At 36.6% G+C, this 27,518-nt stretch overlaps 1 protein-coding gene across 1 annotated transcript in view; it reads right to left on the bottom strand.

Annotated features, from left to right (window-relative positions):
- Positions 1 to 27,518, bottom strand: part of GRIK3 (glutamate ionotropic receptor kainate type subunit 3) — a 472,269-nt gene that overhangs the window by 215,090 nt on the left and 229,661 nt on the right. Inside the window, exons 2-5 of the mRNA XM_075853264.1 lie at positions 14,847 to 15,023; positions 11,151 to 11,408; positions 9,579 to 9,760; positions 7,578 to 7,631 (exon numbers count right to left, since the gene is read on the bottom strand). Coding sequence (XP_075709379.1) covers positions 7,578 to 7,631; positions 9,579 to 9,760; positions 11,151 to 11,408; positions 14,847 to 15,023 — 671 coding nt within the window. The remainder of the gene's footprint in view (positions 1 to 7,577; positions 7,632 to 9,578; positions 9,761 to 11,150; positions 11,409 to 14,846; positions 15,024 to 27,518) is intronic.

The following is a 27,518-nucleotide window of genomic DNA, read 5'->3' as shown; positions in this document are numbered from 1 at the left end:
AAGAGGGTTGTATTGACAATCCAACACAATGGGCAGCACTTTGAACACATTTTATAAGTGGTCAGAAACTTGTAAATAACTCATGAAAGAATAAAGTAATGTTAAAACCAAGCCCACCATTGTTTTTCTTGTGAAATTCTCGATACGTTTGATGTGTCACATGACCCTCTTCCCATTGAAAAAACTAAAGTTGGATACAAAATGGCCGACTTCAAAATGGCCGCCATGGTCAACACCCAGCTTGAAAAGTTTCCCCCCTCCCATATACTAATGTGCCACAAACAGGAAGTTAATATCACCAACCATTCCCATTTTATTTAGGTGTATCCATATAAATGGCCCACCCTGTATATTAAGTTTTCTTTTTGCTATTGCCCATTTGGGTAAAACAAAGTAGGAACATGAAAAATTAAAAAAATGCTACATTCTCAAGTGTCTTAAATGGGTTTTCCCATGAAGGACATTTATGACATAACCACAGGATATGTCTTAAATGTCAGATAGATTCAGGGACCAGCACCTATCTCTAGAACGGGGCCCCCAAAACCCTGTTCTAGCTTTTTGTACTCACACTGCTTCCCGGCCACTTACTGATTACATGGTCGGGAGTTACGGAAACAGCGTAACTAGCTGAGCTACGTTGTTTCTGTAACTCCCACAGCAGTGACTGGCAGTAACAGAAGCAGCGTAGCATATGAGCTACGCTGTTTCTGTAACTGCTTTTCAGTTCCATGGGAATTACAGAAACAGCGTAGCTCAGCGAGTTACGCTGTTTCCATAACTCCCGACCATGTAATCAGTAAGTGGCCGGGAAGCAGTGTGAGTGCAAAAAGCTAGAACGGGGTTTATGGAAAAAAAAATGTTATTTTGTTTTATAAACTTAAATTTACGTTAATTTATTGACTTATTATTCCCACTAGTGAACTTCACAAAGTAATCTTCTGATCACTTATCTATCAAACTTTACTGCCTGTCAGTACATGCACACTATTAGGCCTAATAGGCATACAACATGGCAGGCCTGGGGGCCTTTGTTAGGTAAACCGCAGTTAAGCAGCAAGGATCAGAGATATCTCCGATCCCAGCCGTTGCAGCAGTTATCATGTGGGCACACGATCATGTGACCGCACGATCACAATGGCTTTATTCTGCAGCAAAGTTAAAGTAAATCTAATCAACCTGTTATCAGAATGCTTGAGGCATACAATGCTTGGATAACATCAAATGCATGCACATTTTCTGTAAGGCTTAGGGTCCCGTTCCGACTACGCTATTGATTCCGTCAAAACGACTGAACCCCTGCACAACTGAGGCAAACAGAAACCATTGGCACCGCAACCATCATAATTGAAATCAATGGTGATGGAAACGGGAATCTTTGGTTTCCGTTTGTGTCAGTCAGGGTCCCGTTCTGACGGAGCTCAGATGGAATGTCGGAACGGGACCCTAGCGCAGATGTGAACGAAGCCTAATACTGACAGTCAGCATCAAGTCATTGATGTCTCCACAGGAGATGAATTACTGTGTTGCATTGAAGCACAGATATTATGGAACATTAAGTCCATATGCCGCACCGTCATAAGTCATTATGTGCATTTATTACTCTGGTAGGGTTCTTCTTTTCTAAAAACATTTTAGATATTATTACTTTTATACATATTATGTGCTGAAAATATACAGTAAATAATTATGAACATTATACATTGGTGTGATAAAGTATTTACCCCCTTCTAGGTTTCCCATATTACCGGATATTTGTCAGACTAAATGGTTTTGGATCTTAAAGCAAATTGTAATATTAAACTAACGGAGCCAATGCGAGTAAATATACTGTACTGTATAACAAAGTTTTTGTCTTATTTCTGCATTTATTTCATGTGGATCCCAGCCCAAATAAATTTTTACATAAATCTTATTAGTATTGCTGGCAGAAAGATGGGAGATATGAATCCACTGTTGAAAAACTTCACTTTCCCTCGTTTGCTTTCAACATAGTGCTATTCTAAATATGAGTTCAACATCTAAGGGACTGTTCACAACCAGCATTGTCTTTCCGTTGAGAGTTCCGTCAAAGCTTTCCGTCAAAGCTTTCCGTCAAAGCTTTCGGTTTGAATCTCAATGGAGATTCAAACGGAAACCATAGCTTCCATTTGCATCACCATTGATCTCAATGGTGATGGATACTTTGCTAATGGTTTCCGTTTGTCACTGTTGTAAAAGGGTTCCGTTTTTATTACAGAATCAATAGCGCAGTCATTAGCAAAGTATCCATCACCAATGGTGATGAAAAAACGGAAGGTATAGTTTCCGTTTGACCTTCCGTTAATGGGTTCCCCCGACGGGAAGCTCCAACGGAGTCCCTCAACGGAATGACAACTCTAATGTGAACAGGCCCTAAGTTACGTATTTTTAAATCTGGTTGGCAAGAGTACACTGCTAAACAATCATCATCACATTCCTAGCTACCAATGTGGCACAGATTACTCAGGTCTTTAACTCAGGGCAGAATTGGCACTGAACTGTGGGCAAAGAAAGTGAAAGGGGGTTTGACAGGATATATAACATCTTTCTCTATCTCTTTTCAACAAGCATAAAATCCATATGAAATGTAAGTGCCCCTTTTCTTAAAAAAATATTTCTCTACCTAGTAGCATGAAATACAGCGCTTTTATAACTGTTTTTTTGTTTCTTTTTTTTTCTTTTGTTTTTAAGAAATTCAGTGATGCAAGATCTAAAGAAAAAAACATCTTGAAATACAACATTTTAACCCCTTCCCGTCGCAGCCCTTTTTCAGATTTTCATTTTCGTTTTTTCCTCCCCACCTTCCAAAAGCCATATTGTCTTTATTTTTCCGTCGATATAGTACTATGAGGGCTTGATTTTTGCGGGACGAGCTGTAGTTTTTTATAGCACCATTTATTTTGCCATATAATGTACTAGGAAACAGGAAAAACATTATTTGTGGGGTAAAAAAAAAAAAAAACAGCGATTCCTCCATGTTTTTTTGCGCGCCGTTTTTACGGAACTCCCTGTGCAATTAAAACAACATGTTAACTTTATTCTGTGTGTCAATACGATTACGGCGATGCCAAATATATATAGTTTTTTCTATATTTTACTAATTTTACAATTAAAAACCTAAGTGTAAAAAAGAAAATTAATTTTGTGTCGCCAAATTCCGAGAGCCATAACTTTTTTATTTTTCTGTTGATTAAGTGGTATGAGGGCTTATTTTTTGCAGGATAAGCTGTAGTTTTTAATAATACCATTTTAGTGATCACTTTTTATTTAATTTCTTGTAGGAGATTAGGTGACCAAAAAATAGAGATTCTGGCGTTTACAATTTTTTTATTACGGCGTTCACTGTGCAGGTTAAATAATGATATATTGTAATAGTTCAAACTTTTATGGACGCGGCAATACCAATTATGTTTATTTTATTTATTTTTTTACTATGCTCTAGGGGGAAAATGGGAAAAGTTTTTTTTTTTAACTTTTAATATTTTTATTTAGTTTTTACACAAAAAAAGAACTTTATTTAACTAATTTTTACTTTTTTTATTAGTCTCCCTAGGGGACTTCAACCAGCGATCGTTAGATCGCTTTCACGATATACTGCAATACTAATGTATTGCAGTATATCGTGATTCTGACAGGCATCTATTAAGCCTTGCCGGAGGCAGGGCTTAATAGGTGCACAAAGATGGCGGACCTGTGGGACTTCATTAGGCCCCCAGGCACCCATAGCAACCCTCACCCCCCCCCACGATTGCGTTGCGGGGGGCGCGATGAGCTGTTAGAGGGGTCGTTCCCCTCTTTCTAACTATTTAAATGCTGTGGTCGCAATTGACCGCAGCATTTAACGAGTTAAACGAGCAGGATCGCACTCGAGCGCGATGCCGCTTGTTGGTCTGAAGTGTCGGCTGTAAAAAACAGCCGACACCCGCATCGTATGGAGCGGCTTCACTCCGTGAGCCCGCTCCATACTTCCCCTACCCGACTTTGGCGTATGGATGCATCAAATGTCGGGAAGGGGTTAAAGTTTTTATTAACCCCCCTTCTCAATTGGGCAATAAAAAAATATATAAAATAAAAAAACAAAACAAAACATTTAGTAATTATTCCTGTAATCACAATAATTTTTGTCCCCAGGAAATTAGGGAAGATAACCAAGAATTTTTTTTGCCTTTTGACCTAAATATGCACGCTTCAATAGAAAATAATCTAAGGAAGTGTTTGCACCACATATCTATAGCAAAAACATAAGACGACAACCATAAGCAATCAATGATCGAGCAACAAATAAAGCTTTTAAGATAGATTTAAAGGCAGGTGAACTGCCAGTAAGCATAGAGACATCTCCTAATATACACGGCCAGATACATTCGGGATAGTTCATAGGAAAACAATGATCTCTTCCCAATATCTATGTAGCTTCGGGCAGCGCCGCAACAGGTGGATCTAACCACCAGAGCACCCAAATACTGAGGACACTTATCACTATCTCTATTACCAATATGACACAGGAATTTAGCAAAATACTACAGCCTATGAGTCATTCTAAACTGCATAACTTTAAGGGAAATATTAAAATTTTATATAATTTGCCATAAATGTGGGACCTTTCCTCTCTAGTAATTTATATATTTTATATCTTTGTTGAGAACTTTTATCCCATAACTGTTTGAGTTGAGACATGTTCTGTATTTTCATCTATGAACTACTTGGTTGAAGTCTACTTTATCTCTATTGGTCCCAAGTCAGTACTTTGTCCTGGTTAATTCAAAACTTCAAAAACTTAAATTTCATTTATTTTCTGTTTTTGATCATTGCCTTGCCACAAAACCCGAATATATGCTTCAGCTTACATACGGATGACCAGAATTTTCATATGTTCTGTATAGTGTTCATGGTTCTTTGTAATGAAAAGTTGTCCAGGTTCTTAGGCAGCAAAATATCCTTACTACTTCACACTTCGATATCATCTTTGCCAGTTTGGTTAGAGTTCATAACGTGAAAAGCTGTATTTGTTTTACACTAGACGTAAAAGCATCTGTTGTCGTGTTGTCTGGTTTCAGGTTATATACACACCTATATTTCAGGAGGGCCCTCAATGGGTAATCTGCTAGTAAAACAAAGCGCCTATATAAAAACAAATACAGCACAATATATGTAAAGGTAACACTGTTATTAATTCAATATAAAATAACATAAAAAGCAGCACATACACATATCATATCCTTTCCAGTTAATGTCCCAATGGTTTATATATTATGCAATATACACAGGGACCGCTATGTTAAAGTGCATGACATGTATATACAATAAAATGCATGAAACGTGTATATAACACAGTATACACCTAAACAGCTAAGTTATCCTATAATAAGGTGCATAAAATGTATATACATACATTGCTAACCGTATTGGCTGCATCCCCACCAGAAAGGCAACAATAGTGCATTAAAAGCACATTCTCCATCTGTATATGACCAGAGTTGGTCTAGAAGCTTTTATAATTATTTTTAAAAAGTGTTTGCTAATATATTGTTCTCTTTATCGCTTTCTTTTTTTTCTCCTTATAGATTATGTGGATATTTGAGATTTGAGTGGTTCCATAGGGGTGACCATATAAAGCAACTGATGGGCACTTGCATTACTACCATATTCCATCTATTATCTGCATATGGGTTCTACACCAATTTTGCCTCAATGCACCCATGAATTATTACATCTTGCACAGTTCTACATCCTTTGTATTACTTATATACTGTACTTCTATATATTATGGGGTTAGAGGCACTATTTTTTTTACAGCTATATATACTTTGTACCAGGCCTGGCAAGTACCAGCATGGGAGACTGGCTGGGAATGTGTGGTCATAATGACTTTTTTAAATTTAATTATGATGTTTGTGATTTTATATATATATATATATATATATATATATATATATATATATATATATTCATTTTCTATTCTGCATGCTGTTATTTGATGTATGTATCATTTAACATTTGTTATTCACTGTTTATCTTCCAATTTATGTATTCATATACAAATTACCTACTTATATAATAGAGGCAAAATTTGAGACATTTTTGCTTGCACATTGTCACATTTTGCACTTTCCTTGTTTTTGCATGGCTGGCACTTTTCATGGTTGTGTTTGCACGATTGGCATCATTTTCACTTTTTGTCATCCCCCCTTTTCCTCTCCACTAACCATAGTATACACAACCGTCAGCTTTATGGACCATATGTGGAGCTACACCCTCAACTCCCAATACAAGCTGCAGGTAATACACCTGTTAGTACTTTCTTTTCCTTACCTCCTCTATACAGTGTTCGCTGGAGACTTGATCCCTCCCCCCAGCATGCCAGTAGGTGGGATCAGCAATCTAGTTGATCACTCAATAATATTTTTAGCTGATATCCCCTAAACCCATTGGCTCTGGTTCTTGTTAATTACCTCTGGAGTCTCACTTGTTCTCCACCCCCGCTAGAAGCCACAGCAAAACGTGCGTTGGGGCACTGCCCTCTCCCTGGTCAGTATTTGTACCTTGTACACTGTCTTAATGCTTTAGAACATAGGATCATGGTTTCCTGTTACTTAGGTTCTGATTATTGCTGGATCTCCTCTAGTGTACTGTATCTATGTGCTTTTAGTGTATTATTGTCGCTTTTCTACTGGGGACTGACCCATTATTGTTAGCAATGTATGTGTATATATTTCATACGCTTTATTATTGGAAAACTTAGCTGACCAGGTGTATACTGTGTTATATATATATATATATTTATATATATATATATTTAATTTCATTGTATACATTTCATGTACTTTAATATGCGACAACATAGCGGTTCATGTGTATATTGCAACAACATAGCGGTTCATGTGTATATTGCATATTATATAAACCCTTGGGACATAAACTGGGGAGGGTGCGATAGGTGTATGGGTCTTGCTGCTTTTTATGTGATTTTAAATTGATGAATTAATAACAGTGTTATTATATATAAATATGTGTGCTGTATTTGCTTTCATATAGGCGCTTTGTATCAGGTAAATCGCTTTTTTATTTCTTTAGTATATTCTTGTAGGATGTTTTATTAAGTAATGTTGCACCTTCGGAATAATTTTGATGGATTAGCCACCGCTGGGAAGGTCCACAGCTGTTTCCAGTCTTCTACATTTGGAGAATAATCGCTCTGAAATATTTTCAAACCTTTCTACACATTTTAACAACTTTTTTCCTATTTCCTTTGATCTTGGCATATGGTTATTAACGAATACATCAAAACATGATGTCAAATTGCAGTAAATTGTTTGGTTGCTATTATAGTGGTGCAACCACTGAGTTATTACAGGGCATTTGCCTTTTTCACAGGTGATATGGGTGTTGAATGACTTTGTTCCTGATATAAATACAAAGCTGTTTTTTCTGCTTACTTCGGTTCCTGTTGGCTAATATTTCATTTTTCTTAGATATGAGAAACCATTTTGTGTGACAAATATAATAAATATACAATAATAGAGGACATAGTATAAAATATAAACTGTGAACCTTACCAGTGTGGTAAAGATGTAATGATAATATTCTGTCATCATACCCATTGCCATAGCCTGCAAAACAAGTATAAAAGTATAACATGAAAAATTGATTATAGAAATTTTTAAACCGTTATTGTAGTCTTTTGACAATAATACAACCACAATATTACCCCATGCCCCTCTAATTGATGGGTGTTGTATAAAGGGGCATACTGTCCTTCACTTGTCCATGTAGATAGCCTCTAAAGGAGGAATTACGAAGATCGATGGTGACATAAGCAGTCAAAAAAGAATTTCAACTTTATCAAAAAACCTTATTAGTGGTGCTATCTCTAATACATCACTGGTTCCCAAAAGTTTATGCACCCTTATATCTAATGATACAGGGTTAGCTTAAGTAGAACACAAAATAGCCAAGCATTTTTATTAATCCAGTTGCAACACAACAATGCTTCTAAGGGGGATATCTCTGTAATACGGCATCTGGTGGAACATGCCACTAGAAAACAGAGGCATGCAGAGGTACAATAAGAAGGCAAACAGAAGTAGATTGCTATGGGTTCTACATTATGGCTCTGTAAAACTTCGAACTTGTACAGAGCTGTAATTTGTTTGTATGCATTGGGCCTAACATAATAACATTTTTAGCTAAGACTTACTACAAATATCACAACGTAAAAGTCAAATGATGATACTTCACCTCCTAACTATTACATGACAGCACTTTATCAGAGACATTTTCAAAAGCAAGCAAGTAGAATCCCTATGCACAGCCACAGTATCATTCATGGCCACCTCATCCAGTTGTGTCCACTGGATATTGACCTCACTCTAGCTACACTTACAATTCATGTGTTTTTGTTAAATTGACCATACAATTGGGCTCAATTATTAAATTTATGTAGGATTACATTCAAGCGGAAAAGTATTGACATGTTCATTGGAACATAAAATGGACAGAATTGTGAGATACTGTGCTTTCACCATTAATAGAATGGTTGTATTGGTAGAAAATTAGATGAAAAATGTGGGGGACAATGTTTGTCTCCAAAAAGCATGAATGGCTTCTGCACCTCAGCTCTGTGGAGCTTCATTGTAAGGGGACCAGAAAAGTTCCTTACTACTCTATGAAATAAATTATTATAGAACTTATATTTGACATAAAAAAACGAATTAGGTAAGTGACTCAATATTGTACATTTTGCATCTATCTATCTATCTATCTATCTATCTATCTATCTATCTATCTATCTATCTATCTATCTATCTATCTATCTATCTATCTATCTATCTATCTATCTATCTATCGATAGATGTAGATAGATAGATAGATAGATAGATAGATAGATAGATAGATAGATAGATAGATAGATAGATAGATAGATAGATAGATAGATAGATATTGTAGTATCTGTATTACATACTAGATTATGTTTGTGAGCAAAGGTGTATGTGCTCCAAATGACTTTTTGTAAAGCGAATGATAAGTGTGCCAGCATTACTAAAGAAAAAGCAAACAGTAATTATTTAATATATAGCAAATATACTTATGTCTTATTAATACATTATGCTATTAATATGTTTAATTACTTGTTAATGATACTTTATTAAAGTATATTGCACATTGCACATGGTGAGTATAACATATTGCATTTATATCTTAGATAACTCTGCTAATGAAGGGAGAAAGATGTAATCCAATAAGTAAACCGGTTAAAATCAAGGAAAGGTTCATGAAGAAAACATGGCATTAAGGAAAAACAATTACCAAAGTCTCTGCCTCGAGTATTGATTGAACACGCAGCAGGTAACAGGAAGGACAGAGATTAACACTTGCTAATGAATGACATTGAACATATGGAGAGATGTGATGAATCCCACTGGGCCATCGGTGTGAAAATTAATAAACAACCGTACAGTTCGAGTAAATCAAAAACACTAGAGCTACAAATCTCTAATCAAGTCTAGATTGCTAGGGAGAATACAAAGTCAATGAATAATTTATTTTTCTGTACCCACCTGCCTGAGGATTTGTGCTGCCATGACGTGACTGCAGTCAAAGATAATGCGGAATTCCCTTCCTCTCTTCATTTCTTTCAGAAGTGGTCGGGCATCTTCAGACTCTGGGGGAAGCTGGCGAATTTTTAACCGGATGTTATATCTGGCAGGGGCCATAATAAGCTCTTGCAAACGGATAAGACCTATAAGAATAATTCAAAAACTGATAACTTGGAAAATCACAACGTTCACAATAAATGTAATTGTGAGGATAAGGTATGTAGGTTACTAAAAAATAATAATCAACCTATAATAGAGGATATAAATCTACATGACATTGAAATATGAGGGAACCATCCAAAATTGCCCAATACGTTTAGTATACACTTTATTGGAATATCAATTACACATTATCTTAAACAACACTTAAAGGGGGGTGTACTTTAGACAACATCTTTGCATAAGTCCCCACTCCAGCCATTGATTTCAATGGGTACCATGTAACGCTTAAACAGTATGTTTGTGCATCCCTAACCGCGGGCAGCATGAGTTAGTCACAGGCATCCTAATTATATTAAACTATATGTTAAACCTCAAACCAATTGTGTCAATTCAGGAATCCAGTACAGTTACTGAATTAGCTTGATAAATAAGACATTCAGCCCCTGATCACCGTTCCTTCAATTCAATTACACCAGAACACTAGTGTAATTCCATTCATAAGTGTGCCCCAATGTGATCAATGTTAATATATCATCTTAATATATAATCAAAATCTGGGGAAATCTACAATATTTTACAAGGGTAAAAATAAAAACTTTTTAATTGATTTTGTAGGGGAAACCACTTAAAGAGTAGAGACATATCAAAAGTTTGGATCGGTGGGGGTCTGGGTGCTGAGACCACCACCGTTGGCGAAATGAAGGTGCAGAAACGCTCAGCTCAACGCCCCGCACCTTTGACTGTACTCGGCGCTCCCTGTCAAGCTGAAGGGGCCTTATTCATCAAAATGGTCTAACAGAAAAACAGCAGTTTATGAAATTGAAGCTGCACTGTAGTTGGTTACCATGGGCAACGAGGACAGTTTTTCTTTAGACAGTTTTGATAAATGTAACCCTAAATGTATAATTGGGCCAACTGAAATCTTAGATGTTATGATAGAATCAGACAATGTTTTTAGGTCCAAGGATTTTTGGAACAAGTTCTTAAATTTCTCAACATAGACATGTGTATTACAAAGACAGCCATCAAAATCAGCTGTTTGCTGGGGGTGCCCGGAGCAGGAGTCAGAGCCACATTTTGAAAGGGGTTGTCTCATCAGACATTTATGTGCTTTCCTTTGATATTTTCCTTAGCAGTATATAATACTGTAAATTAAGTTTATTGGGAAGTGATATATTGTTGTTTGCCTTCCTATGTACATTTTTATCCTCCCCCTTTACCCAATTCTTTCCTAAATTCCTAATTTATTCTGCAGTCGTTATTGCTTTTTTTTTTGCATATTGAATGAGAATTATTTTTTTTTCATTCTGGAAACAAACAAATATTCTGCTAGTATACAAATAACCTGTTTTCATTGTGTCATCACCATACCTGTGCTGTCATCGTAGACCACTGTGGCTGATCTCCACTTCAAAAATTGTACAAGGTCCAGAATTGCGTGGCTAAGAGAGGCATAATCTGGATACAAGTTTACATAGAAAGAGTCTCTGTTATCTAGAGGGTGATGCTTCCATCGAACCTGAATATGTGGCACTTCCAGTGCATTGCAAATAGACTGGACAGCGTTGGATGAAGAACTGTGTGATGGACCAAAGATGGCAACAACTCCAAGGGCCAACTGGTCGCAAGCTGCAACAAAAAAACAATGTTATCTAATTTGGCTTAAACAGCTAAGATTGAACCCCATAGGATGCAAACAATACATTATTTTGCTGTACAAGACCCCATTTTGAGATAGTGGTTGGTCACACATTTCTCACAGTCCTCCACCATCTGTGCAGCATCACCTCAGGCTTGGTATGTAAACCATCTCTTTCTCATAAGAGAAAGGATAATATTAACACAAAATGGGCATAGTATAGTAAATACTATATATTATACTATTCTATATACTACTCTTATACTAGTAAAATTGTCTAACTTGTTGATAAGCAATGTCTTCAAATTGTTAAAAGAAACTATTGCTAATTCTTTTTTCAATTATAAACAGATTCCATTGAGCCTGCGGAGAATTAGGTCTCCAACCCAGATCGACTTCCCGCATAGACAGTGTTATTTATTTGTAGTGCAAAATTTCTTGACCTTCACAACATTAGTACGGAAGGTAAGGAACAGGTCCAAATGTTACACCACCGTTTTTTCCCACAAAGGATAAGGGTGTACAAGTGCTTGGCCCTCTACATTGGGGGGAAGGGGGGTAGAATGAACCAGCCTTAGCAGGGCGCCCATTTTAATGATTACTATTGGGGCCCCTATACACACACCGCTGTTTTTGTCCATATTGGCAATACTGATACACCAATCCTTTATTAGGCTATGGTTTTTCGCACCCCATGAGTATAATAATATTATTTAATTTACCTATTGTAAAAATGTAGCACTATCTAAAATAAATAGTTGCAAATAAATTATGGGCATTATGAAAAAAATGGTGCTGCTTATTATAGAAAAAAATATTGCTATACTGTAATCTTTATTGGATTGTTAAATATATACCTCTTGAGTTTTGCTTCAACCTCTTTCTTGCCCAAAAGTCACATTACATAAATGGTTTGCATCGAGTATATATCACAATTTAGAATTGTAGCTCCTGTACTATACAATAAGGAATATGTAGACTACATATGTGATTTACTATGAGTCTGTTTAGGGCAATTTCATCCAGTAGAAGAGAAAGATCAATTTTTATCGTTTTAGCTCTGGCCATAATAGGCAACGGGCTCATAAATTGTCTATGAACTGACTGGACGAGAAGGTAATAACTTGACCATTGAGCACATCTTGGTTACGTATAGTGCTCAGAGTAAATCAACAAGGATAACTGCATGACCAAATTTTGACCTGCAACACAAATCAGATACAATTTGTCTCGATGAATCAAAACATACATTTAATAGCTTTATATTGTCTTATGACTTAGTTGAATCATAGGTTGCACTTTGTAGGTATTATAACAAACTTCCATGAATGCAGAATAATGTCATAACTCATGTAAGATAGATAGATGGATAAATAGATTTTATATATATATATAGAGAGAGAAAGAGAGAGAGAGAGATAGATAGATAGATAGATAGATAGATAAGGAAAGGATGTCTAGAAAGCTAAAATTCTTCTGTTTGTCTATCGATCGATCGATATAGATAGATAGATAGATAGATAGATAGATAGATAGATAGATAGATAGATAGATAGATAGATGATAGATAGATAGATAGATAGATAGATAGATAGATAGATAGATAGATAGATAGATAGATAGATAGATAGATAGATAGATAGATAGATAGATAGATAGATAAGGAAATGATGTCTAGAAAGCTATAATTCTTCTGTTTGTCTATCTATCTATCTATCTATCTATCTATCTATCTATCTATCTATCTATCTATCTATCTATCTATCTATCTATCTATCTATCTATCTATCTATCTATCTATCTATCTATCTATCTATCTATCTATCATATTTATCTCTCTCTCTCTCTCTCTCTGTCTCTCTCTCTCTGCTTGAGAAAGGCCCATGTGGGCTGAAACTTTGCACTGACGTATGGGTGAATAAACCTTTTTTCACTGAATTGGAACCTGTGTTGTGCTGCCTATTCGTTTGGAAATACATATGTGGGACTGGAGTTTGAGGTCTATGTGCTGCTTTTCTTTTTTTCTACTAGATAGATAGATAGATAGATAGATAGATAGATAGATAGATAGATAGATAGATAGATAGATAGATAGATAGATAGATAGATAGATAGATAGATAGATAGATAGATAGATAGATAGATAGATAGATAGATGATAGTAGATAAAAGATAAATGAATACATATTACAGTTGTATATTACTACTAACATGCCTGGATTTATTATGCACTTCACACTTTATATGAACAATGTTTATATGGTTTTTTTTAATATCTATTTATTATATGATGAATTAATTGTAATCAAATCACTGCCATGCACAATATATATTTTAGTTTTTTTGCCTTGAAAACATTGCTTGAAAAAAGCCCAAAGTGATGCATTGCAGGAAAATATATGGATGAATAAAACAAGTTAATTTCTTTAATTAAGTTGGAGTGCTGATGATTTTTGTTTTATATTTGAAGTTTAGAGTTTGCATCTTATCCAAAGATTGTGCACCTACCAGTTAGGCTGAGCTTTCCCAGGGATGTTTTTGATGTGTGTTTTAACTCTGTTTTTTTGTTTATGTGGAGCATAATCTGAGAGTATGTTCATACGGCATATGTGTGGATAGATACTGATATGTGTATAGATTTGTGTCTAACACATGGGACGTGACAATATTTTGTGCATTGCAGATTTTTCTCTGAAAGTATATTGACCAGTCAAGGGCCAGCACATCAGCCTATCAAGTATAACTTATCTTTGCAGCCCCAATGGTGAATTATTTATTGCCAGCTTTTAAAGTGGTTATATGGGGTGACCTTGAAGTCCTGTGCACTATAGCTAGGACTGTCCCCTGGCTACAGCATTACAGATTGTGCATCCGACATGTCACATCACCTTCTTTTCAGCACCCACTTCTCTGTTACTATCAAAGATACCTAAAAAAAAGACGGAATTATTTGACTAACTATTGTCTATTTGATCGTGTTTTGAAAAAAAATCTAAGCTAGTATTATGTCGTCTCAACCTTTTTGAGTGAACTTTTAACATGGGAAACTGATGGTATCCTAGCCAATGTTATATTACTGTATGAGTAATATAACTGATGACCAAGAACTGTTGAATATTTGACCCAATTACCCTGAAATGTTATGACATTGTAGAGGACTTTCTAGTTTGTATTAATATTTAATACCTTCAGCAATTGTGAAGTCTCCTTTGCATATCTCTAATTCTAGCTAATAAAAGTGATATTTTTTTATACAATAAAATCATATAGATGTGATCATATAGATATGGTAGAGTGTTTAAAGAACATCAACGATTGACAAAAAAAGCTATGGGGATACTATATGTGTGGAACTGCTAGACAGTTTTATTTATCATAAAGACTAAATCCTTTGTTTGTGTTTTAATAGAGTGTAACTGTTTTCTGACCTTTCCTGTTGGCTTCAAAACTGTCGTAGAGATTGATCCGCTGAATATCGTAGGTCAGTGTTGTGTTTGGTAATAACGTTCGATTCCTGTTGATGAGGGTTGCAGCAAATCTAAATGCTTGTTCTTCTGCACTCACAATCTGTCCTGTGGGTCCTTCTAGAAACTCAAAGATTCCTCCTGTAAAAACAATAATGTAGAGTTAGAGATTTGACCCTTAATCTGAACAACTTCATGTTGGTTCCACTGTACAGCACATTTCTGTATATTTCTACCATACATATGTGCTCATACATTAGGCTAATAAATAAAATATCATGTTTACAGCTAGGCAAAGAATATAGACAGTTTACAGACAACAATCTGAGGTCATTTGATGATCTTTGTCTGCTTAACACAATTCTAAACAGAGGTATTTCTATAAAGAAATATGTTGGATAGGTTAGAAAATATACAGTATGACCAGCATGTTAAAAACTTTCTGTTCTTCCAAAGTTTGAAGGAAAAAATGTATACATAAGATATAAAAATTTGATCACCAGTGAATTGTTATACAATAATACAATGTAAAACAATCATTTGGGTTGGACAGAAAGATCTCTTGATGTACATGATCAGAAGACATTGGGAAAATATATAATCTTTAATATGTTACATAGTTACATAGTTAGTACGGCTGAAAAAAGACACATGCCCATCAAGTTCAACCAAGGGAAGGGAAAAGGGAAGGAAAAATTTCTACACATAGGAGCTTATATTTTTTTTTTTCTAGGAAATTATCTAACCCTTTTTTAAAGCCATCTACTGTCCCTGCTGTGACCAGCTCCTGCGGTAGGCTATTCCATAGATTCACAGTTCTCACTGTAAAGAAGCCTTGTCGCCTCTGCAGCTTGAACCTTTTTTTCTCCAGACGGAGGGAGTGCCCCCTTGTTTTTTGAGGGGGTTTTACAAGGAACAGGATTTCACCATATTTTTTGTATGTGCCATTAATATATTTATATAAGTTAATCATGTCCCCCCCTAGTCGTCTTTTTTCAAGGCTAAATAGGTTTAATTCTTTCAATCTTTCCTCATAACTTAAATTCTCCATGCCCCTAACTAGCTTCGTTGCTCTTCTTTGTATTTTTTCCAAATCCAGGGTATCCTTTCTATGAACTGGAGCCCAGAACTGAACTGCATATTCTAGATGAGGCCTCACTAATGCTTTGTAAAGTGGTAATATTACATCCCTGTCCCGCGAGTCCATGCCTCTTTTAATACACGACAATATCCTGCTGGCCTTTGAAGCAGCTGATTGACACTGCATGCTGTTATTGAGTTTATGATTTACATGTACACCCAGATCCTTCTCAACAAGTGAATCCGCCAGTGTAGCTCCCCTAGGACATATGATGCATGCAGGTTGTTGGTACCCAGATGCATAACTTTACATTTATCTACATTAAACTTCATCTGCCAAGTGGACGCCCAAACACTTAGTTTGTTTAAATCTGCCTGCAATTCATGAACATCTTCCATAGACTGAACTATATTACATAGCTTGGTGTCATCTGCAAAAATAGAAATAGTGCTATTAATCCCATCCTCTATATCATTAATAAATAAGTTGAATAATAGTGGTCCCAGCACTGAACCCTGGGGTACACCACTTATAACCGGTGACCATTCAGAGAAGGAATCATTGACCACAACTCTCTGGATACGGTCCTTGAGCCAATTCTCAATCCAATTACAAACTATATTTTCTAAACCTATAGTCCTTAATTTACCCATTAGGCGTCTATGGGGGACAGTGTCAAATGCCTTTGCAAAGTCCAAAAACACTAAATCCACAGCGGCCCCTCTGTCTAGACTTCTGCTCACCTCTTCATAAAAACAGATTAGGTTAGTTTGACAACTTCTGTTCTTAGTAAAACCGTGCTGGCTGTCACTTATAATGCTATTTATTGTCACATAATCCTGTATATAGTCCCTCAATAGCCCCTCAAACATTTTCCCCACGATGGATTTTAAGCTTACTGGTCTATAATTACCTGGGGAAGACCTAGAGCCCTTTTTGAAAATAGGCACCACATTTGCGCTGCGCCAGTCCCTTGGCACTATACCAGTCACTAGAGATTCTCTGAATATTATGAAAAGGGGGACAGAAATGACTGAACTAAGCTCTTTAAGAATTCTAGGGTGTATCCCATCTGGTCCCGGGGCCTTGTGCACATTTATTTTATTTAATTTAGCTTGGACCATATCAACATTCATCCAATTCAGTATATCAACTGATATATTAACAGCACCGGCACCGGCTACATCAGCTGCTCTTTCTTCTGTTGTATATACAGAGTTAAAGAACCCATTTAGTAACTCTGCCTTCTCTTGATCCCCTGTGATCAACTCCCCATTACCATTATCTAGGGGTCCTACATGTTCAGACCTTGGCTTTTTAGCATTTATATACTTGAAGAATTTTTTGGGATTTGTTTTACTATCCTTGGCCACCTGCCTTTCATTTTGTATTTTTGCTAATTTTATTACATTTTTACAGATTTTATTAAGCTCTTTATATTTTACAAAGGCTACAGCTGTACCCTCAGATTTGTATTTTTTAAATGCCCTTTTTTTGTCATGTATTGCCCCTTTCACAGAAGGTGTAAGCCATGTGGGGTTTAATTTGAGTTGTTTATACCTGTTACCTATAGGAATAAATTTTGCACTATAATAACTCAAAGTAGATTTGAAAATCTCCCATTTATCATTTGTTCCATTATTTGACATTAGTTCTTCCCAGTCCATATCCTGAATTGCAGCCCTCATCCTGGGGAAATTGGCTTTCTTAAAATTAAATGTTTTTGCCCTCCCAGCCTGCGTTTGTTTTTTACAGTATAGGTAAAATGTAACTATATTATGATCACTGTTTCCAAGTTTTTCACGAACATCGACATTCCCAACAAGATCTGTATTATTAGAAATGACCAGATCCAACAGAGCTTCACCTCTAGTCGGGTCTTCCACAAACTGGCCCATAAAATTTTCCTGCAACAGGTTGAGGAAATGTCTCCCCTTTGCAGTTGAAGCCGAACCATGACACCAATTAATATCCCGGTAATTAAAATCTCCCATTATCACTACAGTACCCGCCTGTGCAGCCCGCTCCATCTGTTTATATAGCTGAACATCCATCTCCTCAGTTATATTGGGGGGTCTATAGATTACACCAAAAGTAATTTTTTCAGTGTTTACCTCCCTTTCTAGTTCCACCCACAAGGTTTCAACCTCCTCACAGTCTTCACCCACTATTGTCTCTTTCACACTCGCCTTCATACCACTTCTCACATACAGACATACACCACCACATTTCCTATTTGTCCTGTCTTTCCGAAAAAGTGTAAAACCCTGTAGATTTACAGCCCAGTCATGTGAAGAGTCCAGCCATGTTGGATAAAGTATTTAAAGTTTGCCTGGCATTTTAATGTATACAGAGCCACACAACAGTAAAACAAATATTAAACAAAAAAATACTTTAGTATTGGGAATAAGAGAAACATGACTACAAGAATAGAAGAAGTTGTCCTCTTAATGATAGAAAGCTGGAAACTTAGGGTGGCTTTAAATGTTTCTATTATGCATATACCTAATCTAATAGGCGCTTTAATGTAGATAAGTAATGTGTTTGTTTGTTTTTTTTAAATGTTTATTTTTGACAAATTTATGAGCATTTTAAGAGTTATGCAAGTTTGTTCTTAATGCCCAAGTGGGCATTTTTTTACTCTTGACCAAGTGGGCGTAGTAAGAGAAGTGTATGATGCTGACCAATCAGCGTCATACACTTCTCTTCATTCATTTCCAGCTTAATCCACAGCAAAGCGTGATCTCGCGAGATCACGCTGTGCTGTCACTTACTCCCGTAGTTCCTTCACACAAGCGACGGTAGTATGACCAGACATCGCCTCCAGCCTCCACTTCTCTTTACTATGCCCACTTGGTCAAGAGTAAAAAAAACGCCCACTTTGGCATTAAGAACTTAAAATGCTCATAACTTTGTCAAAAATAAACATTTAAAAAAAAACCAACAAAACACATTACTTATCTATATTAAAGCGCCTATTAGATTTGCTAGAAGATAGGGCAGTTATAAACTGGTGACAGAGCCTCTTTAAGTAGTCGAAATTGTGAACACAAATATTTAGGAGTACTAAATGTTTGAATCGTAAAATCAGGCAATCACTCTGTGTCAATGCAATTGCCTGTTGGTCTTGCAATTAAAAAGGATGTTGCCATGCAAAACCATCCGGTAGCATGCATCAGTTTGACCTCTCTCCATGCCTCTTTATCATATGGCTACAATTTCAACTTAATTTCAATATTGAATAATTGCCCCGATCGAATAATCACTACATCACAATAGGCAGCTTTGGTGGTGCAAGTGGTCAAATCTCTGAATTGTATGCATTATTAAAGTGTTTATATTCAACGTATACTGAAATTTTACACTTCAAAATCTTAATACACACTTTGATGAAAAATCACTTTGGATCGCACTAACAACTCACCCTGATATTTCACTTGGTATTTCTAAACCATGCACATACGTTACTTAATCTTTGTTTTGCATTGCCTTTAAATACTATGGTACTGAAAGGCCATACTAATAAACATTGTCATTGCTAGCACCTGGTACCAGGCGCACATGCTCTTGTCTGTTGCCTCAGATCCCCAGTGGTATCTATTGCCACATTCTGTTGTATCCCTGCTCTTGGAGAATCAAAGACAGCAATTGTGAGTCAGTGAAATTTATTTTATTTTTATACTGTGCCTTTGACTGCATCTGTACAGAGCTCTATTGACTAGTTTGGTCTACATTATGATGATTCCCTACAGACTGCCTGAATGACACTATTATTTTACCATCATGTGGTGGTATTACTTGTCACTGTATGGTAGTACTATTGTGCTATTATATAGTCCTATTTGATTACTCTATGGTGTTAAAAAGGGGTCCTAATTTGGAAACATTTTGCGATAATATGGTGGCATAATTTGTTTATGGTATGGTGCCATTATCTGGCCCTTTCATGGTATAAATATTTTACTCACTGTATGAGTATATTTTATATAAAATTTTAAGCTATACTATTATACAGGGTGGGCCATTTATATGGATACACCTAAATAAAATGGGAATGGTTGGTGATATTAACTTCCTGTTTGTGGCACATTAGTATATGGGAGGGGGGAAACTTTTCAAGCTGGGTGTTGACCATGGCGGCCATTTTGAAGTCGGCCATTTTGTATCAAACTTTAGTTTTTTCAATGGGAAGAGGGTCATGTGACACATCAAACGTATCGAGAATTTCACAAGAAAAACAATGGTGTGCTTGGTTTTAATGTTACTTTATTCTTTCATGAGTTATTTACAAGTTTCTGACCACTTATAAAATGTGTTCAAAGTGCTGCCCATTGTGTTGGATTATCAATGCAACCCTCTTCTCCCACTCTTCACACACTGATAGCAACACCGCAGAAGAAATGCTAGCACAGGCTTCCAGTATCCGTAGTTTCAGTTGCTGCACATCTCGTATCTTCACAGCATAGACAATTGCCTTCAGATGACCCCAAAGATAAAAGTCTAAGGGGGTCAGATCGGGAGGCATTTCTTCTGTGGTGTTGCTATCAGTGTGTGAAGAGTGGGAGAAGAGGGTTGCATTGACAATCCAACACAATGGGCAGTACTTTGAACACATTTTATAAGTGGTCAGAAACTTGTAAATAACTCATGAAAGAATAAAGTAACGTTAAAACCAAGCACACCATTGTTTTTCTTGTGAAATTCTCGATGAGTTTGATGTGTCACATGACCCTCTTCCCATTGAAAAAACTAAAGTTGGATACAAAATGGCCGACTTCAAAATGGCCGCCATGATCAACACCCAGCTTGAAAAGTTTCCCCCCTACCATATACTAATGTGCCACAAACAGGAAGTAAATATCACCAACCATTCCCATTTTATTTAGGTGTATCCATATAAATGGCCCACCCTGTATATTGATTCCAGTGTCTGTGAGGCAAATTATTTGGGGGCAGAATTAATGTGGAGCATATACTGGAATATGTTGTATCGCCTCTTCTACCAGTGACGCAGGTGTCTTCAGATTCTAGTCTTTTTAATAAGGATTATATAGCATATGTGAAGCGCGTGATGACTGAATATTCTGTTTATGTTTTCCTCTTCATATTAAGCATACATTTGTAGTAGATACAAAAATTCTCTATATATCACAGCTAAATATGTTGCAATCTTATAAAATAATGTTAATAATAAAATAAATGAAAATTAATTGTAAAGAAAGAGAAAAGCATAACCATATGAAATACTAAAATAAAGCATGTGGTTGACTGGCAGCTGAGATGTTAAACATTGAGCTTACATCTACAGATGAAGTTTCTCAACCGTTTATAGTGTTAATAGACAAATAAATGGTCCATAACTCTTTCTAATATATACTGAAACCATGAAGATATAGTCCATCTGGATCCTTTGTCAATTAGACATGAGAAAATTAAAACAACAATTAAAGAAATATGTCCCCAATGAGAAAAATAAACAGTAGAGATCAAAATAACAGAAAGTCTTTTAATGAAGCAAGCCATGACCATATGGTGGATCCTCTGTTCACTGTGCTGTTCAGACGCATCATTAATAATAATAAAAATAATATCTTTCTCTACAGACATCATGCAATTAAAGAAGAACTTTAAAACTTTTCTCAATGCATTATGATGTCTGAATTTTAGGGGAAATGCATCACACCTTTTCTACAAAATCTTGATAATTTTTGGTTAACTGGGTGGTAGGTCAACCACTGGAAGCATGAACATCAGTAGTAAAATGGACATCAAAAGTCAACAGTTATGCCTGCTGTAATAAACATACCTTGCCACACGATTTGGTCGATCACGCTAGAGAGCACGCTTTTTAAATCCATTATGTGAAAAACAATTTCTGTTTCTACTGCTTCACATAATACCAATGGAATGATTATAATCTATAACACAGCTGATTCCAGGGGCATAGTTTGGAGGGCTAAAGGGGTATGTGCCATCAAGCCACTTTACCCTGGCCAGTGTATTAGATACAGGGTTAGTTAGGGCAGCTAACGGAATCTTTGCCTAAAATTAATGAAAGCCTAGCTAAGGCTCTGACTAATGCTTTTCAAATGGCAAGCATCCTTTGTCATAGCTTTATACCTTGTTGTATTTGTTCCTGCTATTACCTTTATTTAACCCCAGATTTTAACTTATTATGCTACCTGTTTCACCACTCTGTACATGAACTGCATTTTTACCTCTACGATTATCAACAATGGCAAGTTTTCTAACTATGTTTAAGGTTGAGTCTTCATCTTCTGAATACTCCTTGCTCGACCTCGGCTAGCCTTGTGACTGTGATTCTGTTTTACCTTTCTGGTACTACATCTGTCTGTATAGTATTGATCCCGCTTGACATCTATGACATCTATTTATATGCTATACAGAAAATTAACTACTGGACAATAAACATGCACTTAAAGGGAAAGTGTCATCAGAAAATGATCAAGTTGTTATGTTAAACATATTTTTTAAAGAATTTTGGGTGATTTTTTTTAATTTTCTATGTCATTATCTATATTAAAAAAATATCCTAAAATCTTGCAGTTTTCACTCTAGCCACGGAGCCTCCCAACAGACTGACAGTTCCTGTTCTATAGCGATCACTTCTGAGCACCCATCTTATTAGCATGACAGGCAGGATTACAATGAAAGGTAAAACCTTTATATAGATAGCACAGGATCAACCATTGCCAATAGTTGATGGATACAGTTCCCCTTCTATCCTTTCCTGCACAATGATCTTTACACAGGTCACGCAGCATGTCTAGAAAACTCTCCATTAGAAGTCAATGGGTCCCCTCCTGTTTACAGGTTCCTATAGTCCATGTGGCTGCTTATCTCTTAATGCTGTTAAAAGCAGCTCAGGAAAGATGTCTGCCACTATAACCATATACAGACAATAGAATTAAATCTACAATCAAAAAATAAAAACAGAAAAATTGCCCATCTTCTAATGCTCTATAACTCTCTTGCTTAATAAAAACAAGGTAACTAAGCCTCGTTTGGGCAAAGAAAACCTGAATAGAAAAACATAGACAAAGCCTTTTATAAATCTATTCCTATGTGACCAAAACCTATCATTTTCCATCACATCCGAGCTCTGATTACTTTTGGGGCGCATAGGCCTTTCTGCACATAGGAAAACACCAGTAATTTTAATGGCACCCTGTTAAATATTTTGTATTTGGACCTGGATCTTCAAGTTATGCTTCTGATGGTGATATTTCTTGTTCCTTTAGAATTATATTTTCTAAAAGTGGACACATTATATTTTACCAAGACTTTAAATTAAAAAACAATCAAATAAAATTCACAGGCAAAGGGGACTCTGTGGCAACCGCCCTCTACTGCTCCCTGGAGCTAGGTCAACAGTTAGGAAGCCATAAAACCATCCAGTTGAGATGATACACACTTGGCCCCTCATCTTTATAAAGGTTAACAACACAGTTAATGTCAATCCAAGATGAAATCAATAGAAAATAAGACCTGTGTGACACAACGTTGGATAACGATGATAAGTGATGAGTGTTTTACTATGAGAGTCTGACACTCTGCATTTCTAAGATGAGCAGAAAACATATTGAAGCAAGCATATAAATATGCAGTGAGGGAGAGGCGGAGGGATGTCCTACCAGATCAAACATAATCATCACTGATCCGATGTAGAAAGATTAGGAACTGATAGCCATTTAGAGCTTTAGTAAAGACATTACAACAACAGGCTTACTGGAAAAAAAAAAAAAGAGATAAGGATCACAGATAAAGAGAAGTCTCAGACTGCAGAATGTTAAGACCTTGGAGCTAAAGAAAAGTGGGTAGAAAAAGTGGATAGAATGTTCTCATAAACATGCTAAAATTAAGGTTTTTTTCACCCCTTAGGGCACATTCAGACGTGGCGGAATTTTTCCGCTGCAAATGTTGGTGCAGATTTGGGGCAATTACGCAACGAATCTGCACCAACATTTGCATATTTGACAGGTAATTCAGACGTTGCAGATATCACAGCGGACTTGCCACAAATTTCAGTTTTGCAAAGACTGAAATCCACAGTGAAATTCTGCTTCTTCTCCGCAATGGAAAGAGCATGCTGTGCAGGGAAAAATCTGCAACACAGCCTAATTTCCGCACAGTTATTTTCTGCAATGTCTGAACTAACTTTCCTCAAAATGTAAGAAAGAAAACCAGCAATACTTGCCAACCTGTTACAGTCGGATCCTGGATCCTTATTTTTATTTAACTTTTAATATTTTTTTTATAATTTCGTGACTTTTTCCATTATTTTAGTTTCTTAACTATTCTATCATATTTAGTTTCAGAATCAAATACTCCCTCTCCCATTATCCAAAGTTATTAAAAAATACTCCATGCATATCTGACTCTAAAATACATACGTATTATGTGAAGTCTATCCCCTGTCCATTAAAGATTACTGGGTGAAATACAATGACAGTAAAATCACATGCAAATTTCCTTAGATATTGAAGATGTTCCCCAATTATTTATATTAAATTACTCCTGTTCTGTGATTATGATAATTATTTGTAAATGGAAAGATCAGGCAAAGAATAGAATAAAATGAGACTTTCAAATTGCTTGGCTTTTGCAGTGAGTAATATAAGCCGTGCAGACATATGGTCTAGATTGAAAGTACCCATGCTACTCTTGAGTAAGATCAAGTACATCTGTCTTCATTTGGCAATGCCAGGAAATAAGAGTCACTTCAAATTATTTTGTGAGCTCTATACAGTAATTAATACATTGATCTCCCCTGTTTCCAATGAGTGAGACCGGCCCTCAATGAGTCAGAGTGCAATGGGGTATGGGATAATGATATTCAAGGAGGGAGTCTGCGTTTCAATTAGTGATAATACCAATGCTGTGTTATGTTATCATACATAGTTAGCCCTACAACAAACTAGAATGCTGCACCAGTCACCAAATGAAACGACTGTATGTTGTAATTGTTTCCCTTCATAAAATGTCTGCCAGCAAATACTGAGACTATGAGACAGCCAACAAATCTCTAAGATTATTTTGAGACAATCTCCACAAATGGAGGTTTACCAGACAAGAACTACATTAAAGTTGGCCAACATGAGATGCTTCTTCTGTTCTATGTGGGAGTATTTTGTATTACATCAATAAATATGAGCAAAGAATCAAAATATTCTGAATACAGTAAGGTGGAAGAGACATAATGAACACATTAAATAAACATTCTAATGAACGGATACAAAACTGAACCGTAGGAAGGTACACAAATGTAAAAAGGCATTGACATAACAATTCAGGAAAGACCATAATCTGGACATAAGGAAATATTGACAATGATGTTTTGGTCATAACAACTGCTCTTTTGAAAATACAATGGGCCAGTTGTGCCAATGGGAGAGATTTAGACAGGCATTCGGTAGATGCACTAAATTCATCACATTATTGAATGCTGTATGATAAATTTGGTGCATTTAACTTGGCATGCTAGACACTTTCTCCTTTGATTTAGCTCAGTTTGCGTCAAAATATTGTGCCAGTTTTTTTGGTGCACAAAGGTGCACGATGGCACATGATGATACACCTTAAAGGGAACCTGTCACCAGCATTTCACCTATTAAACCAGCAATACCTGGTGGTAGTGGGTGAAAAATCATTTCTATATAACCTATAATTGCCTTCTTAGTCGGCTCTGTAGCTTTAGTATTCAGCTTTTTAGTGTTCCCACACCGTATGCTAATGAGCAGAAAAGAGTCAGATCTTCTCTTGAAAAGAGTCAAATCTTCGTTTGAAAAAAGTCATATCTTCATTCCTCAAGTCTTTCAGAGTATACCCCACCTCCTTACTTTTGATTGACAGCTCGTCACCTTCCCCCAGCACACAAAATCCTGCGCTTGTGCATTGATGTCCTCTTCTGGTGTGTGCGCACAAAGGGACGCCGGATTATTACGATAAAAAGCGCAAAATGTTTGCAGACCGTTATTTACAGTCGGGGGAGGAGTTTAGGAGAGGGGATAACGGCAATGAACTTTTGATAGCAGCGGCCAGTGAGGTATAAGTGAAGTTCAATAGGTGAAATGCTGGTGACAGGTTCCCTTTAAGCCATGCGCCCTTTTCAGTTAAGCCATGCCCACTTTTTGAAACATTTTAAAAAGTGTCTAGCGAGACGCAAACATCTGAATTAACAAGAAAATGTGCCAAGATGCACAAGATTTTAGTGCAAATTACGACACATTCAAGCTGCAGACCCATTGGCAGCTGAAATTAATGGGAGTGAATTCATAGTAAAATGTCATGGATTATAAGGGCACGTTCAGACGTGGCGGAATTTTTTTGATGCAAATGTTGGTGCAGATTTGGGACAATTACGCAATGAATCTGCACCAACATTTGCATACTTGACAGGTAATTCAGACGTTGCAGATATCACAGTGGACTTGCCACAGATTTCAGTTTTTGCATTGCAAAGGCTGAAATGTGCAGTGAAATTCCGCTTCTTCTCCGCAATGGAAAGAGCATGCTGCGGAGGGAAAAATCTGCACCACAGCCTAATTTCCGCACAGTTATTTTCCACAAAATCTGAACTAACTTTCCTAAAAAATGTATAGAAAGAAATTCAAAAAACGTCTGCTGCAGAATTCCACTGCGGACTGTTGGCAGCGGAATTCAACAGCAATTCCGCCATGTGTGAACGTGCCCTTAGAGTCTCCAGTCTCTTATTGAGTATAGTCCCCTCCTGCAGAGCCAGGGAGCAACTGGAGAGATGTACATTACCGTTCAAAAGTTTAGGGTCACTTAGAAATTTCCTTATTTTTGAAAGAAAAGCAACGTTTTTTTCAATGAAGATAACATTAAATTAATCAGAAATACACTCTATACATTATTAATGTGCTAAATGACTATTCTAGCTGCAAACGTCTGGTTTTTAATGCAATATCTACATAGGTGTATAGAGGCCCATTTCCAGCAACCATCACTCCAGTGTTCTAAGGGTACATTGTGTTTGCTAACTGTGTTAGAAGGCTAATGGATGATTAGAAAACACTTGAAAACCCTTGTGCAATTATGTTAGCACCGCTGTAAACAGTTTTGCTGTTTAGAGGAGCTATAAAACTGACCTTCCTTTGAGCTAGTTGAGAATCTGGAGCATTACATTTGTGGGTTCGATTAAATTCTCAAAATGGCTAGAAAAAGAGAGCTTTGATGTGAAACTTGACAGTCTATTCTTGTTCTTAGAAATGAAGGCTATTCCATGCGAGAAATTGCCAAGAAACTGAAGATTTCCTACAACGGTGTGCAGTACTCCCTTCAGAGGACAGCACAAACATGCTCTAACCAGAGTAGAAAGAGAAGTGGGAGGCCCCGCTGCACAACTGTGCAACAAGACAAGTACATTAGAGTCTCTAGTTTGAGAAATAGACGCCTCACAGGTCCTCAACTGGCAGCTTCATTAAATAGTACCCGCAAAACACCAGTGTCAACATCTACAGTGAAGAGGCTACTCCGGGATGCTGGCCTTCAGGGCAGAGTGGGAAAGAAAA

The sequence above is a fragment of the Rhinoderma darwinii genome, chromosome 2, assembly GCF_050947455.1.
Source record: "Rhinoderma darwinii isolate aRhiDar2 chromosome 2, aRhiDar2.hap1, whole genome shotgun sequence".
NCBI lineage: Eukaryota > Metazoa > Chordata > Amphibia > Anura > Rhinodermatidae > Rhinoderma > Rhinoderma darwinii.
This window is presented reverse-complemented; position numbering and strand designations above follow the sequence as displayed.